The 15,952-nt window shown below is 41.9% G+C and overlaps 1 protein-coding gene across 4 annotated transcripts in view; it reads left to right on the top strand.

The window, feature by feature from the left end:
- Positions 1-15,197, top strand: part of LOC137631811 (uncharacterized) — a 105,620-nt gene extending 90,423 nt beyond the window's left edge. For all 4 annotated transcript variants that reach the window (XM_068363801.1, XM_068363803.1, XM_068363800.1 and 1 more), the window contains one exon: positions 14,946-15,197. In XM_068363801.1, coding sequence (XP_068219902.1) covers positions 14,946-15,175 — 230 coding nt within the window. In that variant the 3' untranslated portion in view covers positions 15,176-15,197. The remainder of the gene's footprint in view (positions 1-14,945) is intronic.
- Positions 15,198-15,952: the final 755 nt, after the last annotated feature.

The raw sequence follows: 15,952 nt of genomic DNA, 5'->3' as shown, positions 1-15,952 counted from the left end.
ATTGTAAAGGACATTTGCGTGTTGATTGTCAAGGAGATAATCCATTGTATACTCATTTGGTTTTCCTTTCTTTACAGGAGGAACACCAGATACCTTGTGCTGCTTTCCTCTGCAAGGCCAAGAGTAAGTATTTTTACAGTCATAATACTTGCAGGTTTCATGCCCCCTGCAATATTATTTCCGGATCCCTACATTATTGGAACCCACAGGTTTGCAATATATGTCGGACATTAATGTCCGAAGGTTTTGAAAATCCTAAGTCTACAGAGACTAGGGATACAGCTCAATATAAATTACGCAACTGGGTGAGAGGCTTTCAAAAGATCTCTCCGGGACCTTTCCTACCTAATGATGGGATGCGTAAGCTACTATTTCCGGAAGCAAGTGAGAAAACAGTAGTGCCTCAGGAGCTAACTACATCCCCTGACAGCCAGAAAACCTTTGGGATTAAGGGCAAGAAATGCCCCAAGGTAGAAGAGGAAAATGTTGCGTCGGAATTTCCTCCGCCTGTGCCGGCTTTAGAGCCATCGATGTTGACATCTTCGTCTTCTACCCCTAATTTGGATAATGTGGTACAATTATGTATCCAACTGAAGAATCAAATAGAGAGCTTTCGTAGACAAAACGAAAAGCAGGAAGTAAAACGCAAGATAGATCCTCTTAAAGTTTCTCTTGTCGCTTCCCAGGGGTCAGTCAAACGACCCATGAATCAAGACCTACCAACATGCTCCATAACCAATCCCCGGAGGTTCGCGGAGCAGATGCCGATTTCAAATGGCAATCTCTGCATCTCAGAGAAAATAGGTGCTGTTCCTTTAGACAAAATTCAATTTTGGCCAAGCTTTGATGCTTTCCCTAATTGTTGGGTTCGACTGAAGTACAAACCAAAGTCAAGAAAAGGAACGGAACCAAAGGAGGTCTTGATTCTCGACCCTGATAAGGCACAGACTACCCTTTCAGGTAGTCTAAGAAAGGCGGGTTATTCAGAGTCGAAGGTATTCTCACTGAATAACGGACACCCTTCCTTTCTTGCTCCTACTTCACTCTCATCCCCCTTTATGAGGAAGGCATTTACTTCTGTTGCCAAAGCGGTAGAGGCGGGTAAGCCATGTCCCACACTCGATGAGTGCAAGCCTTTGTCACCAGCTTTTTCCGGACAGGAAAAGGATTGGAAGGAAGTCCATTTGACATTTTCAGTAGGAAAATTAGACAAGGACGTCGCAAGTCGATAATTCAAGGTATGTCTCCCTAAATTGTCTGAGTTGCTCTTGTGTAATGAACAGGAGTCAAAGGAGAGACTTGCGACATCCCTTTCTCTACAAAACTGCATAGAGTTGTGTTCAACCTACGAGAGTACCCCAGACATGCTCATGGTCATAGCCAAAATGCATATGGCTATCTTGGTTAAGGACCTTTACGCCTTTATGAAGGCTAGGAGAGCATGTAGAGAGTTTGTGTTCGCTGATGCAACAGTAAAACACGAAACAAGGAAGCTAATATCTTCCAACATCTGGGGTAAAGACCTCTTCCCACACGAGGTCACTAAGGAAGTAATTAAGAACGCCACCAAGGAGAACATAGGTCTTCTCCAAAGATGGGGCATTCCTTCAAAGAGAAAATCTTCTGTGGTTGTGGGTCCCCAAACTAATAAGAAGATTGGAAATGCTGGAAATATCCGGGCTGCTCAACAACATCCCACTATTCCAGTGACCACGATGCTACAGGCAGATGGTCAAAAGTCTACGCCTACTGACTACTCGAAGCATAAAGACGCTTCGGCTAGGAGGAACTTTCCCTCAGGATCGCAGGACCTTCGATTCTTCGGTCCAAAGCCTATTCAAGATGAGCCATTGATGGGAAACAGAAATGTCCCTACCATCATTTCCTTACCCTGAAAACTTTAAATCAATCAATCAATCAATCATTTCCCTACCTTCTCCTACAGTTCAAAACCCTCCTGGAGGAGTATACCTGAGAGCTATAGAGCATACAGGTAGTAAGAAAACTTTAGCTCATCGAGTTCCAGGGAAGGCTGCTTCGTGTTCACGAGAAGGACTCAAGATATCAATGAGCCCTTCTGAACTTGTCGCCACTCAACAAGTTCATAAAAAACAGCAAGTTCTGAATGTTAATCCTTCTGAACATATGGACCTTGTTCCAATCAAGAGTGTTCGTAGTCTTGTCAGACCTGAAAGGTGTCCTTCGGAACCTTCCAGTCAACCACCCCCCCTTCCTCCTATCTAGAATTCATGTTACAGAGAGTAACATTCATCCTAAGGAAAATACGTGTTGGACTCACAGTTCTAAGTATCTTCAAAGGATTGACGAACTTAATCACGTCAAATTCAAACCTAGAAATAGTTCAGGTATTAGTATACCTGATCAAGAGGCTGGAGTGGGCAACACCCGAAGTGTCCGGCCAATGTGCATTCAAGAGATGATCCGGTTCCTGGGACATCACGGATGCAAGATAGGCTTCTAGAAGTCTCGACTTTCTCCAGCTCAGTGGTTTCGATGTTTAAAAAACCATCGAAGCCCTCAGTCACATCAACTCTCCTCTCCTTTGGAAATATAAAAGGAGCTCATGAGGTCTGTGAAGAGACTCAGGTATTCAGTCAGAATACCAAAACGCCAACAGGAAAAAGCGCTAAACTTTCCCCAGTTCGCTATAGTGACAGACCTGGTGCTAAGGGCACACCGGATAGATGCGTTAAGAGCTTGGAGAAAACACGCATCAAACGCTTGAAGAGATAAAAAAAGACTGAGATCGGTCCCTCTTTAATCGCTTCTCTAACAGAAATTAGAGTACGAAAGTCCTAAGACTGCTGGTCCTTTCATGGGCGGGGAAGCCCCCTCCACACAGATCAGGCTCCCTACGACTGATCTGGGACACCGAAGCGATAATAAGACGTCACATTCGAACGTCTCATTCAGTCTTGGTGAAGTTACCCATCCCTCTCTTAAAGGGACGGCACCTACCAGCAGTTCATTTACAACTGATCCACGATGTGACAGTGGATACTCTATTTCGATACAAACCGATAGAGTTGGAATGGTCCATGGGTGCAGACATATTCCTTCCCAGATGGGAACAAGTCCCGGAACTGCAATTCGACCTCTTCATCACGAGGGTCTTCAAGAAACTACCTCACTATATAGCCCCATACGAGGATCCTCTAGTGGGGCTGATAGACTAGATGAGGCTGGTCCTAGTTCTGATCCTAGGTATATTTCCGAAGATTCAGAAATTAACTGCCTTCGTTTTATCAAAGAGAACCCAAACCCTTCATTTCATGATTTTCTCGCTCTAGCGGTTAGAAAAAGGTTTGGGATCTCAAAAGGCAATATAGAATTCTTAGAAGAATACAAGGCCAAGTCAACTAGAAGTCAATACTGTATGAGTCTTCCTGGAAAGGGTGGGTTGCGTTTGTCAGAGCAAAAGGACCGAAAGAAATTTCAATGAACTTCTGTCTGTCCTTCTTTGTCCACCTTCATAGCCAGGGTCTGGCGGCCAATACGATAAATACGTGCAAGTCAGTCTTGACTAGGCCTCTCCTATATGCCTTTCAAGTGGATCTGGCGAATGAAATCTTTAATAAGATTCCGAAGGCATGTGCTAGGCTTAAGCCCGCGGTACCACCAAAGCCCATCTCTTGGTCTTTGGACAAGGTCTTACATTATGCCTCATCTGTGAACAATGAAGATTGTTCTCTTAAGGATCTAACCCAAAAGGTTATTCTTCTGTTCGCTATCGCCTCCGGGGCTAGAGTTAGTGAAATAGTGGCCCTATCCAGAGATGAGGGTCATATTCAGTTCCCGGAAGTGGGAGAACTGAATCTATTTCCTGATCCATCCTTTCTTGCTAAAAACGAGCTACCCACTAAGAGGTGGGGTCCCTGGAGAATATGCCCTCTGAAGGAAGATGTCTCTCTATGTCCTGTAGAGTGTCTAAAGGTCTATCTTCGTAGAACTTCAGACTTCAGGGGAGGACAGCTCTTTAAAGGAGAAACTTCTGGATCAAATTTATCCCTAAAACAACTAAGGGCGAAGCTCACCTACTTTATTCGTAGAGCGGATCCGGACGGTACTCCCGCAGGTCATGATCCGAGAAAGATTGCTTCATCACTGAACTTCTTTCAGTATATGGACTTTGAGCGACTTCGTTCATACACTGGATGGAAATCATCCAGCAGCGTGTTTTACAAACACTATGCAAAATAAGTGCATGAACTGAAACACTTCATAGTGGTGGCAGGTAGTGTATTAAAACCTGCCCCCTAATTACTGTAGTAAACAGTTTTTGGTTTGGGACCTCACATGTCCTCGCACATGTAATGGATGAGAATCATCCAGAGTGTTCTACATACACTATGCTAGACAAATCCATGATCTGAAGCAATATGTGGTGACGCCAGGTAGAATATTTAACTTGCCGTAGAAGAGGTCACACTTCTTAGGTGTGACTTCTTTTGATTAAGTGTTACCATGATAACACTGGCTCTGTTCAATATCCCAGGTGTGGAATTATACAGATAGCACTAGTGCCGGTGTACGAAGTACACAGTGCAGATAGAAGTAACCAGTACTGGAATTATGAAGAGAAATTGTTTTATAATTTTCTTCAGTCTGAGAGTGGCACTCATTATTTCTTCTTTCAAGAAGGAAATATAGTCTCTGTACTCGTTACAGGTATAATCCCATTGTCATACTACATTCGTTTTACTGAACATCTTTTAGTCATTTATTAGTAATAAATGTCTATTAGAATGTAGTGCGTCCACCTTCGCCAGACAATTGTATGTATACATGCCAGAGTTCTTCAACTTACCTAAGTAAGTATCCTTCATATATTTGTATGCATCAAATAATAGATATAAGAGACACTGATGTTATTTTAGCAAATATACAACTATGAGAATATTTGTATATTCAGTGTGTTCTTATGATTGGTCATACTATGTATGTTAACCTCAAGATCCCTTTTCTACTGTCTAGAATGACTCTTCCCTGTAGGAGGCAGGAAGCACTAACATTGGTTATGATTAGTGATGGTGACGAATAACTGTAACGTCCCTTGTCTCATGTGGTCCCCATGAACATAGAAAAGGTTGCTATAAGGTTAAGGCACTGATTAAAAATCTACAGATACACTTATGCTCTGATATGCTTCCATCACGACGACATGGCTTGAGCCCAAAAAACGGATTTTGAGCGAAGCGAAAAAAGGGATTTTGACGAAGGAAAAATCTATTTCTGGGGAGAGACCTGTGGCGCCCGGTGAAAAGAGTCCTTCTTATATACCTTTTCTGATAAAACCTTCCAATTATACCAGAGAAAGATAAAAGCATGGAATGCTGAGGTTACAACCCTCGCGCGAGCACCTTTAGGGTGTCGTGTATAAAGCAAAGGCGCGTGAAATCCACTATTCACAGGTTGTCTTCCATTTAGTTAATTCCTTCGTCAAAGGGATGGGCCGATACAAAGGCCCTTGCCAACCACCAGCGCCACACCACCCACGCCACGACGCGAGCGCCATCTGAACAACATCCTTCTGTATTGGCCATGATGGCTTGGAAAGGAAAGGGTGGGATTGTGTAAAATAAAGGGGAAGGGTTTCACCGGGCGCCACAGGTCTCTCCCCAGAAATAGATTTTCCCTTCGTCAAAATCCCTTTTCTGGGTCGATCTGTGGCGCCGGGTGAAAATGTACCAGAGAATGCCTTCCAAGCCCAACAATAACTAATTTAAAGAGGGGAGAGAAACAACACCATGTAAAGAAAATCATAAATAATTAAGGTAAACAAACATGATAACAGGGAAGCCTCCGAGTATCAGAGGAAACATGCTACAAAACTGACATGGCTAAGAATATCCCAACCCTGTAACAACGGTAATCAATAATAGTTACAAACATAACCTAATATGTAATAAACTTAGGGCTAACGAACCACCAAGGAAGCGGCGTCGTGGTGCGAGTGGCGGGTAGGAGGGAGAAGAAAAGAGATGGATGAAAGGAAGAACAAAAGATCACTGGGGAGAGATACGGCTCCCAGCTGCAACTGTTGGGTATTTAAGAGCCTGTAAGTTCATTAGATAGGGGCGTTTGAAGACCATAGGAGATTCCCAACCCGTGAACTTTATAAGGTCATCAAAGTCCATCTTCTGGGGGAAATGATCCCGGATTGGCTTGTCAAACGAAGTATAGGATCTATAGCCTAATACCACGTATGGGAATGGTACCTCCTTGTTCCCTGATAAACAAGGGTCCAGACGATCGGGTAGCAGTCGTGGCTAAAAAGGCCCTGAGAGTGGTGACCGGACATAGAAAAGTATCTTGGAGAAGAGGAATAACTTTCCAAGGGGACCACCTATTTTGGGGGTTAACGGCCGAATCATATTGGCGAATTGTCGAGTCCCTTTTGACTGATTCGAGTAAGAAATCGTTTTCCGGTTCAATGTTCGAGTCTCTACGAGCTGCCAACTTCCTGTAGTCCACAAAGTTAGGGTTTTGGACATCCTTGAGTAATCTGACACAGTGAGTTTGGAATACTCGGGTCAGTTTGAGGAACGGAATCCGGATGGGACGGAGTTTCCACTCGAGGAGGAGAGGAAACCAACTGTTCTTGGGCAGTGAGGTGGTACTAAAACCACTGCACCCCGGAAGGAGCGCAGTCGGTGTTAAAGTTTTTAGAAGATTCACTGGGAAAGATAGGGAAATCTTCCTCTAATGATTCCAATCCCGGGGTAATGCGTCCATGGCATGAGCCCGAGGGTCCAGGATTGGGGTCACATAACAAGGAAGTTTGTGATTGATCTGAGATGTGAATAGATCTACCTGGATGCCTGGAACGAACCTGAGTATCCACCGGAGTGAAATTCTGACTCCAGGGAACTCGTCCTGGATAGTGAGCCCGTTCTCACATCCTGGCCTCCTGCTAGGTGAGGTGCTGACAGGAACCAGTTCTTTTCTGTTGCCCAGGCGAAGAAAGTGACCAGGATCTGATTCAGGTTGGGTGACTTGGATCCTCCCCTGTTTCCGTAGTGTACCTCGTCTGTGTTGTCTGACACTACTCTGATGTGGGTCGACCTCGGAGGAGTCTCTCTCTTCAGGGTCAAGAACACTGCCATGGCTTCGAGAACATTGATATGGGACTGTTTCATGGCTAGTGACCAAGAACCTGAAACATCTGATGTTCGGAGAAATCCCCCCATCCACTTAGAGACACGGCTGAATGGAATGTCACTTGTGGAGGTGGGAATTGTAGAGGAACCGCTTTGGAGAGGTTCTTCGGTTCGGACCATGGGCGTAGTCTCATTTTCCCGACAGAGGGGATCTTCGAGACCTTGTCTTCTTATAGGTACTGTAGCTCTCTTTCTCCAAAATCGATTGATGTCTTGAGTTTGGCTTTTATTAGGAGATCTGTTACTGAAGTGAATTGGGAAAGGCCGAGGATACTTTCTAGGCTCTTTGGACACCTGTTTGTGCTTGAGAAATTCTTGATCTTGGAACCTATTCCTCTTACTTTTGGAAGGGAGAGACAACGTGTGCTTCGAAAGGTCCCACTGAATGGCTAACCATTCTAAGTGGCCTGATGGTCGCAGGCGAGACTTATGGAGATTGACCCGAAATCACAGGTTGTCGAGCGATCGAAGAAATTCCTTCGTAGCTCTGTTACCTTCTATGGCCGGCCGGGCCCAAATGAGCCAACCGGCCAGATAAGCAATGATCTGTATCTCTTGGTTCCTGAGTTGTTCTAACACTGCCTCTCCCAGTTTCGTGAATATCCTGGGATCAATGTTGAGGCCGAAGGGCATGTCTTGAACACAAAGGCTTTCCTGCTTAGGTGGAAACCCAGATAAGAAGAGAAGTTTCGAGCTATAGGCGCAAGCTAATAGCGGTCGGTAAGATCGACAGAGGTGGTGACGGTCCCACGGGGAAGTAAGGTCCATACCTAAGAGATAGTCGTTTGATTGCTTTTTCTTGAGTAACCCTGTGGTGTACTCTTTCAGGACGGGAGTGTATTTCTGGGAGAAGGTCACTGGCGGAGGAGGAGGACCTTGAGGCCATTTTCATCTCAAACCGTTAAAGACTATGCTATGATCCCACAGACCGAGTCCAATGGTCCGAAAGTGGTAAAGTCTTCCCTCTACCAGGACCACCGCGTTGTGAGGGAGTGAATCTAGGTCCTTCCCTTCTCCGAGCCCCCTTTTTCCTAGGTCCGCCTTGATGTCGGGACTGTCTTCTACTCCTGTAGCTTCCACTCTGGTGTCCATGAAAGGAGCCTGAGGGTTCGGATCTAGGGCTGCATGCAGGCAAAACATCCCAACGGAGTTGGACTGTGTACCTGGGGAATCAGTGAGGTAGACCACCTGATGATGGGGGGTCAGATACAAAACCGTCGAACCAGAGGAAGGCTGTGATGACGAGTGGGAAACCGACTATCAATTCCTGTCTGATAGAGGTCTCAGACAGAACGTACTTCCCACAACTGACCCGATCAGACCAACAAACGTGTAGGTCGAACTGGAAGGGCAGAGCCTGGAATTATCGTACCCCCCAGGCTGACAACATCCTGGTCCAGACAGATCGGGCCTGCCCTTTAGGAAATAATACCGTTACCTTCGGTACCTTGTCTAAGCTAACCAAGGCAATCTCTTTCAATCGAACGAATCCGTTGAATGGGAATTCTAGTACCTGGGAGTAAAATCTAGGTCCCCCAGAGGGAGGACGTCTATGCCCTCCAGATTTATGGTACCACCTATATCCGAGTTCCTGAACGGCACTGACTCACCACCCTACCTTAGAGCTCGTCATAGCCCCTTGGATTTCCTTAGAATGTGTTGCTTTTAGCCGTCACAGTCTATGCAGGGTAACATGAACATTAGGATCCTTTAATGGTCCTAGGTCGGTGACGTAGGTAATTGCAAAGCTGAAGGCTCAAAACTCATCCCCACATACCTGCCCGTCCATGGGGTCGTTGTCCAACCTTAGAGAGGACACTCCGAGGAGATAGGGACCTCTAGATGGAGCATTCCTTCCCAACTTCGATACCCAAGGGTGGAGAGCCTCTCTTTGCAGGCCAGAGAGAATCATCATCATCCTGATGGGAACCATGCAGGCGAACCTTCTGTAACACAAAGGGGACATAAGTCTGGATGTTCCTTGAACTTTGGTTAGCGATCCTATTCACAGGCTGGGATCAGCTGTATACTCTTAAAAAGCCATTTTAAAGACAAGTTATTTAATGTATTATCTTCTGGGGTATAGTGCGACACTTGTATTCATGAAATGTGACACTGTTGGCGCATTCGCCACTGGGTGGAAATTATTTCTATATGAACACTATGTTGTATGGATATTTATCCATATCTAGACATAGTTAGAATTGACTATGCATAAATATAGGCATAATTAATGTATTTCTATTTGAACACTATGTTGCATGGATATTTAGCCATATTTAGACAGTTAGGATTGAATATGCATAAATATAGGCATAATTAATTTAATTCTATTTGAACACGATGTTGTATGGATATTTATCCATATTTATACATAGTTAAAATTAAATACATGCATAAATATAGGCATAATTAATTTAATTCTATTTGAACACGATGTTGTATGGATATTTATCCATATTTATACATAGTTAGAATTAAATACATGCATAAATATAGGCATAATTAATTTAATTCTATTTGAACACGATGTTGTATGGATATTTATCCATATTTATACATAGTTAGAATTAAATACATGCATAAATATAGGCATAATTAATTTAATTCTATTTGAACACGATGTTGTATGGATATTTATCCATATTTATACATAGTTAGAATTAAATACATGCATAAATATAGGCATAATTAATTTAATTCTATTTGAACACGATGTTGTATGGATATTTATCCATATTTATACATAGTTAGAATTAAATACATGCATAAATATAGGCATAATTAATTTAATTCTATTTGAACACGATGTTGTATGGATATTTATCCATATTTATACATAGTTAGAATTAAATACATGCATAAATATAGGCATAGTTACGTTCATAAATAATAAATTTTTTTTTTTTTTTTTTTTTTTTTTTTTTTTTTTTTTTTTTTTTTTTTTTTTCAGGTAAAACAAAAGATTGGCCACCCGTGGTCTGAGTGATCTCCGACTGTACCGGATCTCCGGTAACCATCCCCGGTACAAACAAAGGTCCGTCATAGTGACAACGTGAACCAGAGGAAATCTAATATTAACCTCAATGCTGATCGCCTGTACGATATCCGGTTAAGCCGGAGATTCGATGAAAAAGAAACCGTAATAATGAAACTGTGAAATCCTCATCGGTATCACATTGTTAACTCCGGTTCTGGACGTCTGCTTGATCACTGTTTGTATGGGAGATCCGGTAGCAAAGGCTAGTCCCCGTGAGATCGTGACCGTCACCGGTACGATAACATTAACCTCAATGAATGTTTGAGTTATCTCCAGCGTAGCCGGAGATTCGATGAAAAAAGGGGCCGGAAAGGTGTAATTGAGATCAAACATGACAAAGGTTCGTGTGCAAAAAGGTCTCAGCCGGAGTCTGAGTGCCGGATTTCACCGTTGCACTCCAAATATCTGACTAGTTCTCACCCAATGAGTATCCATTATAGCGGCGTATAACTCAAGGCGGAGCTAAACATAACTCAAGGCGGAGCTAAGGGTGTCGGTATAAATCGAACCCAATTAATGACTCATACACCAACGTTCCTACTAATAGTGTTAGCTATATTAACAGTAACCACATCAATAAAACGTGTATAACATTAAACGTACTATCATCAACTCTGATAATAAGAGGAGGCCTGAATAACTCGTGAACGTATAAAAACGGAGAACGGGAAAATCACCTCCCTTACTCGAGCTAATAAACGAGCACCCTATGTTCTCACTCTCAAGGTTACATAATAAAAGCTAACATCACACAATAATATAAGGAAAGTAAAATAAAACTGATTGTTTTTATTTTATTTTTATTTTTCCTTTTTCTTTTTAATTTTTAGTCATTGTAATAACCAAAAACGAAGAATAACGACAACGTAACCAATAAATAAGGATATAGTCTAAATCGGGCCTTCCTGGGGCGAGTACAAACTAACAGACTAAATCGCAAACGTTTAAATCGCTATTCGGCCAAAACCATTGTTGGCACTATAATATCCAAATGTTTGTATATTTGTAATTTACCTAATGTCTGATAATGACATAAGGATAAATAACTTAAAGCAATCTGCCGACCTGCGAGGGTCGGGGAAGCAGTGACATGCCCTTAAAATAAATATAAACACCAGCCTTAGCTAAAGGCAAGGCAAATATAAGTGTTAAGTGTATGGGCGACCTCCGGTGAAGCCGGAGAGTAATGAGATGTCCTGAATAATGCCGTCTTAGCCAAAGGCAAGGCAAATATAAGTGTGAAGTGTATGGGCGACCTCCGGTGACGCCGGAGGATAATGAGATACTCTGAATAATTCAATTGTGGCTAATAATTCAATTGTGAAGATATAAAAGCCAAGCCGCAGCTAAGGGCTAAGGCTTAGATCATAGCAAAGCGTGTTTACAAACTCCGGTGAGGCCGGAGGGAGAAGAAAGGTCCTGAATAATTATTGTGAATAAAAACACAATTGTAATAACAATGGCTATTGTGGATATGGCCGTGGCCTGAGACCGCAGTAAGGGCCACCGGAGGGTCGTATCTAAACAATATGAAGCCCGTCCCATGTAGGAAACAATATATAAATATAACAATAGAACGAAAGTCATTGAGAATCCCTCAAGCTGGAGTAGAACTCAAGGCGGAGTGGAAAACGTTCATAAACTACTCCCGAGCCGTAACGGGGAGAGGACGAACACGGACCAAAATAACGCTAACAATTGAAAAGTCACGAAAAATAAATAACTCGTAAGTTATCATCCACCCCGAGGGGGAGAGGTGAGGAAGGGAGAACCCGTTGAACGCACAAAACGGAAAACGGGAAATCCGCTCAACCACCAGAGCAAAGAAAGAAAACGAGATAAAGGGGTAACTCGTGACTGCGAACAGAAAACGGGGACCCCAATCTCTCGCTCTCTTGGACACAAAAACAGGACTAAAAATCACACAACACTATTATAAACGTATAAAATAAAAATGTACATCCATATAACACTACGATCGAAGAATAGCATCTGCTAAAACTTTAAATAAATAGCACAGTCGAGTGACGAACGCCTCGGGCGGTTACTAAACAAAAACAAAGCTAAATCGCTATCTCGTTCGTAGGCTGGACTTACTAGCAAAAAGTACCATGAGCATAAATACACAAAAAAAAAAAAAAAAAATAATAACGGTTCTAAAGGCATAAGGCCAGGGACTTAACCAAGAACCTAAGTGACAGAGTACTAAACGGGCAGATAAAGATGAATTCCCAAACAAGTGAACAAACAATGGCCGCCATGAAGGCCAGACGGGAATAATAAAACAGACTATACTGGATATAAAACAAAAGCCCGGTACAATAAAATACTGTCAAAACAAACTATGGTACTTAACATTGGAATGTGTGAAGATGGAGCTTCGGACATGACAAAATAAATCCATGACTGTTAAAAACGATCGAGAGCACCACAAAATACACACTATTCTATCAGTCCAAAAAGAAGGATGTTGTTCAGATGGCGCTCGCGTCGTGGCGTGGGTGGTGTGGCGCTGGTGGTTGGCAAGGGCCTTTGTATCGGCCCATCCCTTTGACGAAGGAATTAACTAAATGGAAGACAACCTGTGAATAGTGGATTTCACGCGCCTTTGCTTTATACACGACACCCTAAAGGTGCTCGCGCGAGGGTTGTAACCTCAGCATTCCATGCTTTTATCTTTCTCTGGTATAATTGGAAGGTTTTATCAGAAAAGGTATATAAGAAGGACTCTTTTCACCCGGCGCCACAGATCGACCCAGAAATCTATTTTTGGGTGAGATGGCCATGTCGTCCTGATTGACCCACCCATCTCTTCTAAAAGAAAAGATCTTCACAGTATCCCTCCCGTGGTACTGTATCTGTAACACCACGCTCAATGCTACAAGGAATGTCCGCCGTCGTTGGAATGGTGCTGTTGTATTCCCAATAGTATTACGAGAGCGGGGAGAGCCTTTGGACGGCTCCCTTTTGCCACATCCTCCTCGAAGCCAAAAAGCTGTTTGGGGTGCAGATTGCTATGGAGGCGTGTCAAGAATGCGTCCGCTGATATTATGCGATATCCTTTGGAGAAATTTTAAGGATATTCGTGCCAGGAGTTAGAATTCTGGATACCTAAAGGTAAAATTCTCTGGGAATATCACTGTAGTACATATATCCCTTAGGAAGCTACTTCAAGGAACTTCCATCAGGACGACATGGCCATCTCACCCAAAAATAGATGTTTATGCAGTACTGTACTTAGTGGGTTAATTATCCGAGCATAGGCAATGGCCGTGAGTTGTTAGGCTAGGTTAGGAGTTATCCCACCCTAGGGCAACAAGCATTTACGATTTTTCGCTTTTCGCACCTCTCTCTTACCTAACCCTTGTGAAAAACGAGGGCTTACTTTAGTCTAAGATAGGTTGAAGTAATAGAAGCAATAGTTGATCTAGTCATGATAATACAGTACAGTATGGTAATATATCAGGTTACAATGGGTTTGATTTACAATGTTTCATGTATACAACACAGCTCCCATAGAGGAAATATATTATTATTGTTTTTATTTTCATTTTACCATTCTTTATGTCCTCCATGTATTTTTCTTAGTCATAGTTATATTTCCTTGTAATAAAGTGTTTTTTTTTGTCCTAGATTATGACTTTACTACTCCATTAGCATAGATGAGAAACCTTAATGGTTATGTAAAGTGCTGTATTCAGGTATGTTCCGACTAACGTCAAAATTTGTATTACAATATATCGTAGGAATAGATCTTCGTTACAACGGACTTACAGTACTGTATTTGTACATCGTACCTTTTCAGGAATTATTTTAAAACTCCAGTTGTGGATAGTCAAGGAACTTTAGTTTTATAGGTATGGACTAAAGTTCTAATGATAAAAGACCGTACTCTCTTTTCGCTTCCCAGTTGGCTATTAAAATTGTGGTGAAATTTATTCATAATTTTGACAATTTTCAATATGTTTGGTTTGAGTATTACTGCTTTTCTTCTCCCCTTTCTCCCTTGGGAAGTGTGGTTATTAGTATCATGACTCTGGTAAGATGCACTGAAAACTTTAATGTAAATTTCATTATTTTGATTCCTACCTTTACGTCAGATACATTCCCTCTTCCCCCACTCCAAGTGGTCTTTTAATGCATGGGTATACACTTTATCTTTTAGAAATTCACTTTTATGAGATCATAAGGTAAAACAGGACACCTGGAACAACAGTCACAGATTTATCCTCATACTATAGCACAGCAATACAGTCAGCCCTCCTTATTCAAAGGAGTTAGGTAACAGACAGGCGCGAAAAGCGAGAACCCATGAATATGTACAGGTTCTTTACGTAACATTTTTGCATGAAAACTTGATTCTGTACAAAAAAGGACAAGAGCGGGAGATGCACATTTGAAGAGATGATGTAAGACAGGCTGAGCGAGCAAGATACAGGGTGGTGCGCGAAGGATGCAGTGTGCAAAGGAGTATGGTCAGATTGAAATTGTTGATACAGTAGGTTATATAGTTCTCTGTATTGCGAATGATCAAAATCGCGAAGAAAGAACCCTCAAATAGGGAGGTCTGACTGTAGTACACTCTTTGTGGTTCCAAAGAGGGTATTGGGAACGGAGAGAATTGTTTTGATGTTTGAGAAGTTCAAACATCATTGACATAAGCATAAGAAATCACAGATGAGTAGAGGAATAATATAAGCTATTACAAGAATTCTATTTTTCAGGGCTTCTGTCCAGTCTGAGTTTTAACTGTGAGACCAGCATTCCTCCCAAACTGCAAAAAAAGATATGTCAGCTTCTGGCAGAAATAAGAGAGTGGCCAACATGGGATCCAGCACAAGAAGAATTAATTGAAGGAAAGCTTTTGTCTATCCATACTAAAAGTCGATTTATTCTACAACAAATGCAAATTTCCTCTGCTGTTATTGGTAGGAGTATTGATGGTGATTTTTAAGGTCATTAAAGATTTTTCACATTTTCATTTATCTTGCTTTTACAATGATCTTTGTGAGGCCTTTTTTCCATACAGAGATTTCTTATTGTTAATTACATCCTATCCATTTATTAGGCAAACATGGATTTGGTCTAGAGCAATTTACATGGATTTTGTCAAAATGCTTTATTATAGTGAAAGGTATTTTCTAGAATACCCAGATACTATACATTGTTTGTGTTTGCAAGTTATATTTGCAAAATAATAGGAAAGAAAGCCTTCTTTTATGTATAATAAGAATGGGGCTTAAAATGATAAATTTGGAAGGAAATTGTAGTTTACCTAACTATACAAACCTGAGTCCTTTCCTTAGGAGAATGATAAAAGCAAAGTTGTAGTATATGGCCATTAAAAACTTTCAAACGAGGTGTAAACAACAGAATGTCGGCAGCGGTAAGCAACGTTTTCTAGCTATAAAAAGTGAGAGCGGAATTTTACCAAGACGATCACAGTCGTGAACTGATGAGAAAACATAATAGTATTCAAACCCTTGTAGTTTTCTTCATCCTCTATAGAAGACTGGCTAACCTTATTTCTTCCACTGGAAGAAAAAAATGGTAAGAGTGACTTATATGAAACTTCTACCGATCGTTCTTTAAAGACGACTTGTTCAAAAAGAAAACGGATGGGTAGCAGTCCCATTTTCTTTTGTTTGATCATTGTCACCTGGCTAACTGCATTCCTGAGGCTGAGAAAATTTAATGTACAAAGAAGTACTCGTACAGAAATTGCTTGTAT

Source organism: Palaemon carinicauda, chromosome 40, assembly GCF_036898095.1.
Source record: "Palaemon carinicauda isolate YSFRI2023 chromosome 40, ASM3689809v2, whole genome shotgun sequence".
Classification (NCBI taxonomy): Eukaryota; Metazoa; Arthropoda; class Malacostraca; order Decapoda; family Palaemonidae; genus Palaemon; species Palaemon carinicauda.
Note: the sequence above shows the minus strand (reverse complement) of the source record. Positions and strands in the feature narration are given on the sequence as shown.